At 43.5% G+C, this 13,853-nt stretch overlaps 1 protein-coding gene and 1 long non-coding RNA gene across 2 annotated transcripts; one reads left to right on the plus strand and one right to left on the minus strand.

Moving 5' to 3' along the window:
• Positions 1-898: 898 nt before the first annotated feature.
• LOC124107162 (iduronate 2-sulfatase-like) lies at positions 899-1,995 on the minus strand. Its single transcript, XM_046465071.2, has 2 exons — positions 1,948-1,995; positions 899-1,313 (listed from the first exon to the last, which is right to left on the minus strand). The coding sequence occupies exons 1-2, from the start codon at positions 1,993-1,995 to the stop codon at positions 1,065-1,067; spliced, it is 297 nt and encodes a 98-aa protein (XP_046321027.1). The 3' UTR covers positions 899-1,064.
• Positions 1,996-4,063: 2,068 nt separating this feature from the next.
• LOC131424981 (uncharacterized) lies at positions 4,064-7,770 on the plus strand. Its single transcript, XR_009228705.1, has 3 exons — positions 4,064-4,924; positions 5,551-5,750; positions 6,378-7,770. It is a non-coding gene; the product is annotated as an uncharacterized LOC131424981 (long non-coding RNA).
• The last annotated feature ends 6,083 nt before the right edge of the window (positions 7,771-13,853 follow it).

Below are 13,853 nucleotides of genomic sequence, written 5' to 3' on the forward strand. Positions count from 1 at the left end.
GTGGAATCCTGGGGTACCAGCTTAGAGGGAGTGTTGCCTCCATCTGGTACAGGCTTCAGAGGTTGAGGTACAGGAAGCCCTTGGAGACAGGAAAGTGAGGGGTCCCAACAGAGGGACCACAGGAATTATCCCCTTGAAGTCTGACTGGGATATACACAGAAGCCCTGAAGGTATATCAGGCTGGTTCTCTGTGGCATTCCCAAATACAGGAACTATGATATCACAGGTCTCTTCTGACTACGGTGGGTTATCTGACACCATGTTGACGTAGCTGCTGAGTCTAGCATAGGTCCTGACACATGGCAAATGCTCAGTGAAGATGTGGATTACATGACTGCAGGAACACATTCATCACTCTTGTGTAGGGCTTTAGTCTGGGCAGCTGTAGGTAAGGGTGAATACGTGAGAAAGCAGAACATATGCCCAAAAGCAACCCAAAAGTCTATCTTGAGACCAAGAGGAAGAAGAAGTCAAGGACCTTGAAGATTGGCTCAGAAGGTTTCTGGCAGCTGCCCTAGAGACCTAGGATGGGAAAAGGTAGCAGAGAGCAGGCCAAGAATTGTGCTAAAAGAGAGGCAGAACCACCTTAGGTAATTAATAAAGTATATGTTCTGATCCCTAGACTTGCTGGCTCCTGGGCATAAACACAGTTGGCAGTTTAGATTCCTGACATCATTCACTAAAAGTGGGAAGTAGGCACCCCCAAACTCCCATCCATTTGCCTGGGAGGTTTGTCCCTGCAAGTTTACAAGCAGCACTATTCACAAATTCCCGAGATGTGCATGCCCCACCCATACTTTCACAGACAGGGACCTCACAGGGCCGAGGGTCAGTCCAGAGCTGAACTCACACCCAGCACTGTCACCTCCCCACCCAGTGCCCTTCCCACCACCTGAGGAGCCAGAGGAGGCCCCAGAGCACCACCTCCAGCCTCTGAAAGGGAGCCAGACTCTTTCTACCCTCTTTTCACTTTGACTGAGAACTGAAGCCAAGCTGAGAAGTGGTTTTTCTAGAAAGGCAGCAGTGTAAGCATCCAGGCCGAAAAGGTGTCTGCAGAGACAGCCTCATGCCCAGCAGGGGATTCCCACACTCATCACAGAACAAGAGAACTCAGACTTTGGGCATGGAGCAGTACCAGGGTGAAAGACTTTTCCAACCGACATGGTCAGGTAGCCATTCTCCTTGAAGTATTGGGGGATGGTGGAGAAGTTTCCTGCGTGCACCCTCCAGTAGGAGTTGAAGTCATACAGGCGTGTGGTGTCAGGCCTCCTCCCAGTGAGGAAGGACACGCGGCTCGGGGCGCACACTGCTTGCTGTTAGGGAGCAGAAGCAGAGGTCAACATCATCACAGTATAATGTGTCTGCCATCTCCAGGGTAACCAAGCAACCTCCCCAGGTCCTCAGCAACAGCCTGGTGGCTGAGTCATGCAGATCTCAAAGCCACACAGTGGGATCTGGGCCTCACCCAGGTGCCAGAGATTGCATCCTCCTGGCAAGACAAGGCAGAAGTCAGCCCCTCAAACAAGCAGATGCTTGTATCTTCCAATGAGACAGTGTCCCCAATTACCCCAAGGGAGCAATATGCTTGGAGGCAACTCCAAGAAGGGGCTCGTGGAGGAGGGCTACCATGCATGGCTAGTTGGCTGGCCCTTGCCCATGGGTAGCATTCTATAGGACCAAGCCATACCCCTACCAGGAGAGAGCTGGCCAAGGCCCTGAGCATGTTAGGGCCAGGATACCCTCCACCCAATGAAGTGAGGCGTCCTTGAAGGCACAAGATTCCTTAAGTGGATAATCACATTTCTTGGACCACAATTTTCCAGAATATGCTTCCCTCTTTCAGGCAGGTATCTGGCACACTCAGTACCACCAAACAGTAGCTGAAAGGACCCCAACCCTTAGCGCACAAGGAGGCACACCTCCATACCTAGAGGTCCCCAGACTTACCTGGGCAAAGGCATTCTGGAAGAGGGGTGTGGCTGATTTATATTTCATCTTCTCAATTGTTTCCTTTTACAATTTGACATGGTATAACAGGATTTAATCTAGAAAATTACAACATGGTAAAGGGAGTAGAATTGGGAAAACAGTGGAGTTGTTATATAGTTGAAAGAGAAATTTCAATCAGTCCCACAGGGAATTCTGCAATATAGTCCCCTCCATCTCAGCCAGCTACTCAGATCTTCATCCTTGAAGGTTCTGAGCCCCCTTGTCCCCCTGTCCCCAGGTTATGGAATGTACCCTTATCAATTTATCATGAAAATCGGGGATCACCAAGACACATTTTTGAGTGGATCACCTGGTTACCAAACCTATCCCTCTATTCCTATTATGTGAGAACATACCTGCCTCCTCCTGATGACCAGGGCCCATGACTCCTGATAGGATGGATGACTCTTTCTCATGCTTGTTGGTTCCATAATATGAAGAGCCCAAGGTGCCCATGACTTGTAATTCACTTGTCAGCCATGCCTGGTAGTTAATGGAACTCTGACTCCTGGTGTAATCATTCCCATTTGGGAAACCAGAGTGCCTAGCCCACACCGTTCAATAAGGACCACTAGACCCATGTGGCTACTGAGTATTTGAAATGTGGCTAGTGTAACTGAGGAACTTAATTTGTAGTTGTATTTTATCGTGATTTAAATAGTCAAATGTGGCTAGTGGTTACCATATTGGACAGTGCTGGTCTAACTACAGAAACCAAAGTTGTGGGGGCAGGAAGCATAAATTCCTGATCATGGGAAGAGATAGTAAGTGGGGTTACCACAGCTCTTGACTCCCTGATACCAGACACAAATAGGCCTTCATGGCCTTGTGCTTTGTTCTTAGTGGTGGGAGGTGTGACATATCATCATTTGTCCCTTATTTCTAGAGAACGTCTGGCATGCTCCTGACTACCATATCACTGAACACTAATTTAATATGGCAGACTCCTGAGTCTTCAAGGTTGATCTACCATGTGAAGTGTCCATGTCTATCTAAGGCTGCTAACATCCCTGCCACATCTTGCTCACCCTGTTGTTGATATGATATCATTGATAAAGTGACATTTGGAAGCTGTGTGGGATGATGCTTGTAGTGACTAATCACTTCACATGTGGTGCTTGAGCTGAATCTGGAATTGTCTGCCATTGCTTATGTGTTCTAGGAATGTTAGTTTTAATGTACAGACTTTCTGCTAAATTTCCCAAGATTGGGAAAGTATTCTCAGAGCTAGTGGTTGTTGGAAGTATTCTACCTTAAGTACAGAAATCCACAAGTACTCAATTCCTTCTCTAGGTGGACCCACACCCTGAGGGACCTAACTAGGTCTTGATAAACATGCTGGGAGGCTGTCTCTGAGGAAAAAGGGAGACAATACATGACTTTCTTGGTATATAACCATAGTATCCCTGGAAACAAAATCACTGTATTTTTTTCTTACCTTCTACTTTTGATGTTTGACTGTTATTGAGTCTAGTTTGGGGAAAATTGAAGTGACATGTATGTTGGGACCTGTCTTGTATCCTGCTAGACTCAGGGACAAACTGAATCAAACTGGGTTGTGTTTGCTGGAGCACGGTGAGCAAAGCTAGAGAGTAGGCAGTGAGGGTGAGGACATGTGAATTGACAGGTGGAGGCTCAGCCACTGCCTATATTAACAGTATTTGTGGAAAAAAAATAAGCAAACAGAATGGGTAGGGAAGGATCAATTAAAGTTTCCCACAGAAATAAGAGAGCTTAAAGGGAAAGCTTTTCCTGGGTACTCAGATGCTAAAGAGGTGAGAGAAGCAAAAAGGATTATCTTCTCAAGGAAAAGATGAGAACAACTTAATTCTAATTCTGAGGAGTTTCAGGAACAGGAGTCTAGCTGAGAGAGTGGGGAGACAAGTGGTGACCAGGAGACAGATGGAAGGTCTACAGTGCTGAAAAATAGTCTATAGCCTAGACTTCAGTTTCTGACTCAGGAGAACCTCCAAGAATGCTAGGGATTGCAGGGAGGAACAGAAATGCTAAGAACCGCATTTTTAATAGGGTCCTTGTCCTCAAGACAGGCCTGGGAAAAGGCAAATAGGTGAGAACTTCCCACAACACTTGCTGTCCTGGTGCCTGTGAGACATTAGGGATTACCACAACTCAGATAGCATCATAGATCCTTATCGCCATCTATCCTAGCTGGCAACCTAATGCTGGGTTCACAAAATCTGACTATTCCAATAACTTAAGAAAATGACAAAGAAAGCATGCAAATATACAAAAGTATTTTTTCAAAATCCATGAGGGATCTCCGATCTTAAGGGTTTTTGGAAAGAAAGAGAGCCACTGGAATTTTTTATTCTTATATAGGGAACACACAAGGGGAGGTTCCATGGAACATTCTATCTCAAAAAGGGCAAAGGGGTAGGATTACAAAGGAATGGGTGAGTGTAACTCAACCCCAGTGGGTGACGCCTACTCCTGGAGCCACGCCTTGCTATCTGAGCTGGGATAATGCCCAAGTTACTGCAACCTGACACTACCATGCCACCCTGAAGGCAATAATTGTTCAGAACCTGGTGCATCAGGACTTAAAGGTGTCTGCATCCAGGGTAGCTCCTGACAGATCCTATCTTATTATGGCTAGATATAGATGAAGATTTATACATACATCTATATCTTTATTTTTTTTAGCTTTTCATCACAATGACAAAAACTCAATAAGAGCAACTTAGAATAGGAAAAGTTGATTTTTGGCTCAGTCCATGGTAGACTGACTCCATTGCTCAGAGCCCAAGATGAGGCAGAACATAATGATGGAAGGGTGTGGTAGAAAAGTGCTGTTCTCCATTCATGTGGCCAGGAATCAGAAAGAGAAAAGGGAATGAGCTGCAGGGAATATGCACCCTTACAGGGCACACCATCAATGACCCACCTCCTCCAGGCATGCTCCATCTGCCTACAGGTAGGTACCACTCAGTCCATTCAAATTAGGATGGACTGATTAGGTTACAACTCTTATGATATCATTTTACCTCTGAATATTCCAGCATCAACACAGGAGTTTTTGAGGGATACCTCATATCTAAACCATGACAGACAGACAGACAGACACACACACACACACACACACACAATAAAGTCATTATCTTAACCACTTCTAAGTGAAAATTCCAGTGGCATTAAGTATCTTCACATTGCTGTGCTACCATCACCACTCAGCCCCAAATGGGAAATATTAACTCCTGGTAGATGTAGCGCTTGACTTGCAGGAGGACTATGTGAAGGCTTAATCTGATTGTTCACTTGTGTTAACATCCCCAATGCACTGACCTTACTTTTATCCCAAAGGATCTGTTCCCACTAGCCCTTATTGGGACAGAAACAAAGATTCAGTGAAACTGCTGAGTGTCACTTCATGCTTCCCTTTTCTCCACTTCCTACTACCACTTCCCTTCTCAGAAACCACATGCCCGATTCTCATAGTCAAGTGGTTATTTGTTCCCACATCTTTCTCTAAAAGGTACCTGGTTGGAGAACATATTTGGTTCATGCTATGCCTTGCCAAACACCTTTCTCTTATCACCCCAGCATTTTTCACATGTGGCTGTAAAAATTGTCTCCTGTTATTGAACCTTCCTGGGAATTGGTTAACAGGGGCTCTCAGCCCAGCCCTTCCATTGGCAGCCTGGGAGACATTGACTCCACATCTTGGAGAGTGTGGCTACGTGTGCGACTCTGTGCATGAGTAGAAGTGGGATATCTGGAGCCTATCTTCCAGACTTCTTTGAGTGAGTCTTTATCAGGTTCTTTAGCCACTTGCCTCCTGCTTTCTTCCTAAAATGCAGTGGTTATTCTGATAGATGAGATAGAATATTACCCTCATGATGAAAGGAAAGCAGGTGGCAGAGGGACTCTGCTGTGACCATGGTGCCTGCTTTCCTGCTGCCCCATCCTCCAAACCTGGCATCACCAATTCAGGTTCACTATAGGATTATTGATATAGGAACTTTAGATTTTGTTAAGCTGTGAGATTTTATCCATTGTCTGTGAAGGAAAGGTGTGTGTGGGGGCGGGGGCAGAAAGGCACACAACCAAATGAGCTATCCAGATAAGGATAGCTGATCCTCTACAGGGGGAGCAGGACATTTTCTGGTGGGGCCCAGAAAATGTTATAAACCTGGGATTGAGCACTGACTCCAATGTTTACTGGATATTTGACTCTGAGCAAGTCACTTTACCTCTCTAAACCTCAATCTTCTCATCTAGAAGATAGGTACCACATTAAAATCTCCTCCCAAGATATATTATTTTTCAGTCTATCTCATTGGGGTGAGATAATTCATGTGAGAGTGATTTGTAATCTGCAAAGCACTCTACAACTAATAGTGGAGTGAAGACATATCTGTATTTTCCAGGGAAGGCCTTAAGAAGTAAGGAGTGGCATGGAGATCCTGGCCTGAGCCTTGAAGACTACAGACTGAAATGGGCAGTGAAAAGCCTCCAGCCTAGAAAGAAGAAAAAAGGTGCTTTGGGCCCTTAGGGCCTCCATCACAAAGGTCCTCTAGGGTATGTCCTGTTGAGAGCCACAGCCGAAGTGGACCCCAGCAAACTTCCAGCTGATTGGCTCCTCTGCAGTAATGCTCATTGGGCTGTTTCCCCGCCCTTTCAGACCACGGAGCTGCTCATTGGGGGACTCATTTGGCTCTGCCCACGCGACCAAGCCAATCTGCCTTAAGAGCGGGACCTAAGAGTTCCAGTTGAGGTGCTCACCGGAAGAGCCAGTGGTGGCAGTTGGGCTCTCAGGGAATTCCTGGAGAGCTTGCGTGGTGCGGCGTGTGTTCAAAAAATAAAGTTCGTTCCTGCTTGACAAGTGGCTCGTGAATTGTGCCCAGCCAGACTGTGGCAATGTCCTACCTGGGGAATCACATTGTATCCATGGATTTTGACCAAAGAAGTATAGTGGCTTCTGGTGCCAATGGGGTAGCAGTGAGAACCTACTCAGGTAAAACTAACAGGTTTGAAAGTTGGGGCCTGTTTTAGCACCACAAATCTGTAAGTATGGGAGCCTCCTGCATTCTGTGCAGTCTCCCAATACAGTAAACACAAAGCCTGAGCTCATCTACACAATGCTGGGGTGTTGCATGATTTAGGAGTCTCTGATTTTTGATATATAGGGAAGACAAAAGAATCTTGGCAGTATCAGCTCACCCAGTTGCTGCTTTCATTGTGTAACTGAAAATATTTTGCTGGTCCAGATGGCATCTCTCTGAAATTCACAAGCAATGCATGGGGCTCAGGAGAGCTAGCGATTATTGCAGCTGTGCCCTAGCTGGGCTGGAACTGGAGCAGGCTGAGAGGACTGGCTTGGGAATTGTACTGGCTAGAGTCCCAGCAGGTGGGCAGAACCTGCTACCTAAAGCCTTTGTTTATTGATTGTCTTTTGGAGGCTGAGAATAGGTCTCCAGATTGGCTGTTTATGGGATTTACATTTTCTGGTGGGGCCCAGAGAAGTTTAGTAGTGTTTCAGGGTCATGCAGTGGAGCTGAGATTGAAATCAATTCAGTCTGATTCCAGATCTCATGGTTCAAAGACTGCCCCATCATGTGATCACTTAACTCTGATCAGTCAAAAAGGTCGAGAATAAATTACCAGCTAGGGCAAAATGGTGGTTTCCACCCTGGACTACAAGGTAAGGGTTAGGATAGAATTTAAAGATTTTTCCTACTCAGGCACAAAGGAAAAACTTAAGACTCCAAGATTCAATGGAGAATATTCCCAGTTGTGGGGTTTGACAACTTTTGAAAACTTCATTTCACGTTTGAATAGCATGCCTTTTTAGCAAGAATCCCCTCTGGTATGATTTCTTCCCTGGAGTGTTGTTATTGGTCCCTTAGAGACATTAGAAAAGTTTGTTATATTGGTAGACCTTTTTAAAAAAGTTCTAAATTTATTAATCAATTTATTTTTTAATTAGTTCTAATCAGTTACACATGGCAGTAGAAAGCTGTTCGATTCATTGTACACAAATGGAGCAGAATTTTTTGATTCTCTGTCATATTGGTAGATTTTTTATGATGTTATAAAAATATGTCACACTGATTCTACAAGAGGTGATATTTGTTGTTTCCCAAATGCTACATTTCTTAAAAAAAAAAAGAAAAAAAAAGAACAACAAAAAACTGATGACAATATATAGGACATAGGGAACTCACGTCTTGGTAAAGATAGAATTGAAATTCTTAATGATTAGTATCTTGCTTATCTTGTGGAAAAGAGGGGTGATCTTCCTCATCTATTCAGCAAGATTGGTCTTCTTGCTACATTTTCTTGGCAGTAAGTACTGGCTTCTTTGGGGTGCTGGCCCACCTAGGTCTAGGTCTGTGATATTCTCTGTGCCTTGACAGATTCCTCCACTGTGCTTGTTCCCCCTCTCCCCCTGCCCTGGAATGTATCATATTCCTGGCTAGCTGTTTGTTCTATTGATACACCCATCCACATCTGAAGTATGTCCGACAGCACTCCTAGAGGAGAGAGGCCTTGGAGGACTGTCCATCCAAGACCTAGGAGCACTGTTTGCAGTGTTTCCTAGTCCACCTGTCCTCTGGCTTTTTATTTCTAATGTGACACTTCTGCCTCTCTTGTAGGAGTGTATGGACTTTGTCCTGATATCCCAGCTGTAGGCTCCTCTTTGTAAGAAATATCTGTTTGTCAGAGCTTGAGAGTGCAGGCATGAACTATGGGAAGGGATCCTGGGTTTATGATGGGCAGGCCTGAGGGAACAGAATCCTGTGCCTTCACTCATGTCCACGTGAGGACACCTTCAACTGTGAAAGTCCTCTTTTATTCCCCCAAAGCCACAGTCCTTTCCCTTCCCAGAGGTAATTTGTAATGGTCTGGGCAAATAAACAGAAATCCTCCCTATATCAAAGAGGAACAGAGCAAACCAGGAGAAAAGGCAGTGACCAAATGTATTCCCCTCTTTCAAAGGCAATGCAAATGGAGAAAGAGCCATTCATATTTCAGTGACAATTCAACACTCCCAAAGATCTTATTGGATGTTTTTGTTTTAATTATTTAATTTTGATCTTATTTTCACTTTACAATATGTTTTAAAGGCACGAATTGCCTTTCAAGCAGTGTTAGACAACACCAGAACTTAGGTGATGCCTGGTAGAGGCTTTTGGGAATCCTCTACTTTATGGCTCTGCTGCCTGCTCCAAACCATGCCCTTCTCTGCCCAAATGGAACTGAGCTGGTTGAACCAGTGAAAGGCATGATGGAAAAGACTGGGCTTGGAAAGAAGAGAGGAAAGGATAGAGAAGAGGGAAGAACTAAAGGGGGAAAAGGGAAGGGAAAAGGAGGGAAGAGTTGGTCAGATGGTGGTGTAAGACTCTAGAGGCAAACAGGGCTCAGAATGGCCTCTCCTATAAGGAGAAAACTGTCTTATAAAGTACTTGATGCAACATGTGACTTGGGGTAAGAACTCAGTAAATATCAAGGCGGCCATGATACCCAGCCCCTCAACTGCCCTCTCATGTCCCGTGGGGCTTCATTACTACTTCTAGGGAAATAAAGCAGAATTAGATTCTGGTTATAATGTATTTCACTTTCCCTTCTCTTGAGCCCCATGGAGCTTGGGGCTGCTACTGCTGCTTCAAAACTCAGGGTGGCCCAGGCCTACCCCCAATCATCCTTACTCTTCAGACAGCTTGAGAATAGAATCCCAGTGGTGTGCCTTGCACCTAGAGACAGGCGCTCCTGAGAACAATGCCCTGTGTACTCAGTATATTTGGTGGCAGTTGCAGTCAACATTAGACTCCTCTTGAGGACACCTTTTCACACACCCACAAAACCCAGGGCTGTGCCCACCATGCTGTAGGGTGAGAGGGTTGTCACTGACAGGTCCTCATAGGCTGAGTACAGCCTGGGACACATTCTCTTTCCTCATTCAGGTAATTCTTATAATGCCTCTCATTTCAATGAGTCCTTGAAATCCAACAGATGGGGCCAGGCATGGTAGCACACACCTGTAATCCTAGCTACTCAGGAGGCTGAGGAAGGAGGATCACAAGTTCAAAGCCAGCCTCAGCACCTTAGTGAGACCCTTTCACAAAATAAAATTTCAAAAGCACTGGGGTCATAGTTGAGGGGTAGAGTCCTTGTCTAGCATGTACAAGGCCCTGGGTTCATTTCGAAGTACCAAACACAAACTAACAACGACAACAATAACAACAACAAAAACCCAAAACCCAACAGGTAGTGCTAGCCTTGGGGATCAGAAGTGCCGCAGTCTGGCTGGGCACAAAATCACAAGCCATCACACACCTTGTAGATTCAAACAGCAACTCTTTATTCTCGAACTGTCACCGGCACTTTACACACACGTTCTGGGGAAATCCACATTCTGGGCCAAATCCACATTCTGGGCAAAATCCCCAAAATCTCTGAATCCCTCGAGAACTCAACGGGAACTCAAGGAGCGGGCGCGCCTGAGGCAGCAGGATACGCCCTATTCCCAGCAGGGTGCACCTTAAACCTGGAACCGCCCTAAACCCAAGGAGTGGGATACTCCCTAATCCCAGCAGGATACACCCTAAACCTGGATCCGCCCTGGTCCTTGAGCAAGGTTACCTTACATGCAATGTCACTGCAAATGACCTGGGTCCAATATGGAGAGTCCTTCCTCTAAGCAACATTGGGTAGGCTGACAAAGAAATTGCTATGCGTCATTCCTACTTGGCAATGGCTCTCAGCATCTCCCCCCTTCTGATTAATAAAACAACAAGCAAAGTGGCTTAAGGACTGTGCCTGGTAGGTTGTCCAATTCAACATATGGTTCTTACCCGTCATGGGAAAAACTGACCTCTAGGCGTCAGCCTCCTGTCTTAGGTTGATACCACTGCAATTGGATCATACCCGTCACTGACTACCGGTCCAGCATACAGCCATACTTGTGGATAGGCCTATGCACCAGTGGGGGGATGAGGTTCTTGCCTCACCTCTGTTGGCCCCCAAATTTGGCCTTGGTGCCAGTGGGGGGTGAGGTTCTTTGCCTCACCTCTGTTGGCCCCCAAATTTTAGACCATCACTAGCAGAAGGGAGGAGGATACAGAAATGCCACGACACCAAGCCAATTGACGGCTCCTTTGGAAAAATTGCATCACTGGTGACACCATCAGCAAAAATATGCCAGCACTACCACAATTCGCTGCACCAAATGATAGTTACATAGCCCAGGCAAGTTCTGCAAGCAGTTCAAAGCGGAGGAGTCTATCAATATGTCCATTTCCTCCTAAAGTAAATCGAGTCCTTGATTGAGCATTACTTGTTGAGTTATATTCATTGATGCATCAGTTTATACAGTTTACTGTGATAGCTATCATAGAAGCTGTAGTTTGGTTTTATCTTAGTCTTCACCGGCACTGGGATGGAGATGGGAATTCTGACAATGATGCTAAAGAGACATTATCCTGAACAGAATTATTAAATATAATGAAAAGGAAAGGTGAAAGTAAACAAACAGATCTGTTAACCTCCTTTAAAAACAATCCTTAACAGCTGTTTACCTAATTTAAATTAAACCATTTAAATCATGTGAATAAAAAAAATTTGGATCCATTTTTTCATGAGCGCTCCTCATATATGATCTATGGACATACGCATAGACATACAGCACAACAGAAGTGTGCACACATGACATACAACACATAAGACAATAGTAAAGGCCTTGTAGCTTTACCTAGGTGAAATCTCCATTGCAATGTTTAAAAACTTCATAGTCAAAAAATAAAACTGATCAAAAAAACATTAACCTAGGTTTGTATGAGCTCAAAAAATAAAATAGAACTTTATGATGTGGGAAAAGGCAATAATAAAATAGATATTGAAAAAAGCATCCTGGTTAATAACTGTCGCAGATGTAAGAATAGCCAAGCTGGAGCTCTGGATATCAGCTGTTATGGATTTGAGTCAAATCATCTTCTTTTTGGTCTGTAGAAATTGTTTTGGTTAATCTCTCTGGAATCCAAATCGGCTGCTGTTCTCCCTGTGGAAACACACAAACAGACCCCCGACTACAGACAATCACTGGGTCAGGACCTTTCCATTGTCCTGTTAGAATATCTTTCCAAAGTACCTTAGGCTTATGTACGTTTTTTGGATACATATGACTTTCCGCAGCACTAAGTCCTGATAAATCCAAATTTTAAAAGTTTAGAGTAAAAAGGGTTATTTTAAGTTTATCTTTGGGGGATATATACCCCTTTCCAATTCCCTCTTTTTGTTTTAATAAGTACGTTTTAATAGTTTGATGAGCTCTTTCAACTATGCCTTGTCCTTGTGGATTGTATGGGATTCCTGTTATATGAGTAATACCAAATGATGAACAAAATTGTTTAAAAGAGGTAGAGGTATAGCCAGGACCATTATCTGTTTTTAACTGTTTAGGAATGCCCACAGTGGCAAAATTTTGTAAGCAATGAGCTATAACATCTTTAGTTTTTTCTCCGGCATGAAGGGAGCCCATCAAAAATCCGGAAGAAGTATCAACTGTAACATGTAAATATTTTAATTTTCCAAATTCTGGCAAGTGTGTGACGTCCATCTGCCAAATATGGTTAGGTATCAGTCCTCTAGGATTGACTCCAAGATTAACTTGTGGTTAAAAGGTCACACAATTTTGACATTGTTTTATTATATGTCTGGCTTGATCCTTAGTTATTTTAAAACACTTTTGTAAAGTATTAGCATTAACATGGAATCTTTTATGAAAATTTGTAGCTTCTTCTAGTGTAGAGAAAATATGTATGTCATGTGTAGTTTTATCTGCTAAATTATTGCCCAAACTAAGGGCTCCAGGCAATCCTGTATGTGCCCTGATATGTCCTATAAAGAATGGATCTTTTCTGTCCCAGATTAGACTTTGTATAGTGGAAAACAAAGAGAAAACAGTAGAGGAAGGGGAAATCCTACCAGCATCTTCAAGGGATACTATAGCATTAACTATATACTGACTATCGGAAAATAAATTAAATACAGAATCTTTAAACATCACAAAAGCTTGTAAAACTGCATTAAGCTCTACCTTTTGAGCTGATTGTTTGGGTACTAAAAATGTAAAAGTTTGTTCAGGGGTAACTACTGTAGCTGTACCATTATTTGACCCATCAGTGAATATATTTGGAGCATTCATGATAGGGGTTTTTCTTGTCATTTTTGGAAAAACTACAGGATGCTTAGACCAAAAAGACAATAAAGGATTATATGGTAAGTGATTATCAAATGTAACATTAGATTTACACATGATTATTGCCCAAGTATTTAACTCATTAGCTAACTCATCAATTTGATCCATAGTATATGGAGTAACAATTTTATTGGGAGAAATTCCAAACACTCCCTTTGCTGCTTTTATTCCTTTGAGTATTAATTGTCCTAGAGCCTCAGGATACCTAGTAAGAATAGTGTTAGGAGAATAAGATAAATGTATCCACAATAATGGACCTTCTTGCCAAAATACTCCTGTAGGAATATTTTTTGTTGGTAGTACAATAAATAATAAAGGCAAACTTATATCTATTCTATCCAAATGCATATTTTCCATATATGTTTCAATAATTTTTAATGCCTTTCTTGCTTTAGGAGTTAACATGCGGGGTGATTTTGGATCTGATGGACCTTTTAGAATATCAAATAAAGATCCCAACTCTCCTGTTGGTATGCCTAGATAAGGCCTTATCCAATTTATGTCTCCCAATAACTTTTGAAAGTCGTTAAGTGATTTGAGTTGATCTGCTCGTATTTGAATTTTTGGTGGACGGACCATGGTTGAGGATAATAGAACTCCTAAATAATTAATTGGAAAATTTAATTGTACCTTATCTATTGCTATC

Source organism: Marmota monax, unplaced genomic scaffold (genome assembly GCF_021218885.2).
Source record: "Marmota monax isolate L192 unplaced genomic scaffold, Marmota_monax_Labrador192_F-V1.1 WCK01_AAM20220418_F8-fsc00306, whole genome shotgun sequence".
NCBI lineage: Eukaryota > Metazoa > Chordata > Mammalia > Rodentia > Sciuridae > Marmota > Marmota monax.

Coding starts and splice junctions, on each gene's coding strand:
- LOC124107162 (XM_046465071.2), bottom strand. CDS start 1,995: ATGAAATATAAATCAGCCACACCCCTCTTCCAGAATGCCTTTGCCCAG. Junction 1,314..1,947: donor TCCAGAATGCCTTTGCCCAG/GTAAGTCTGGGG, acceptor GCTCCCTAACAG/CAAGCAGTGTGCGCCCCGAG.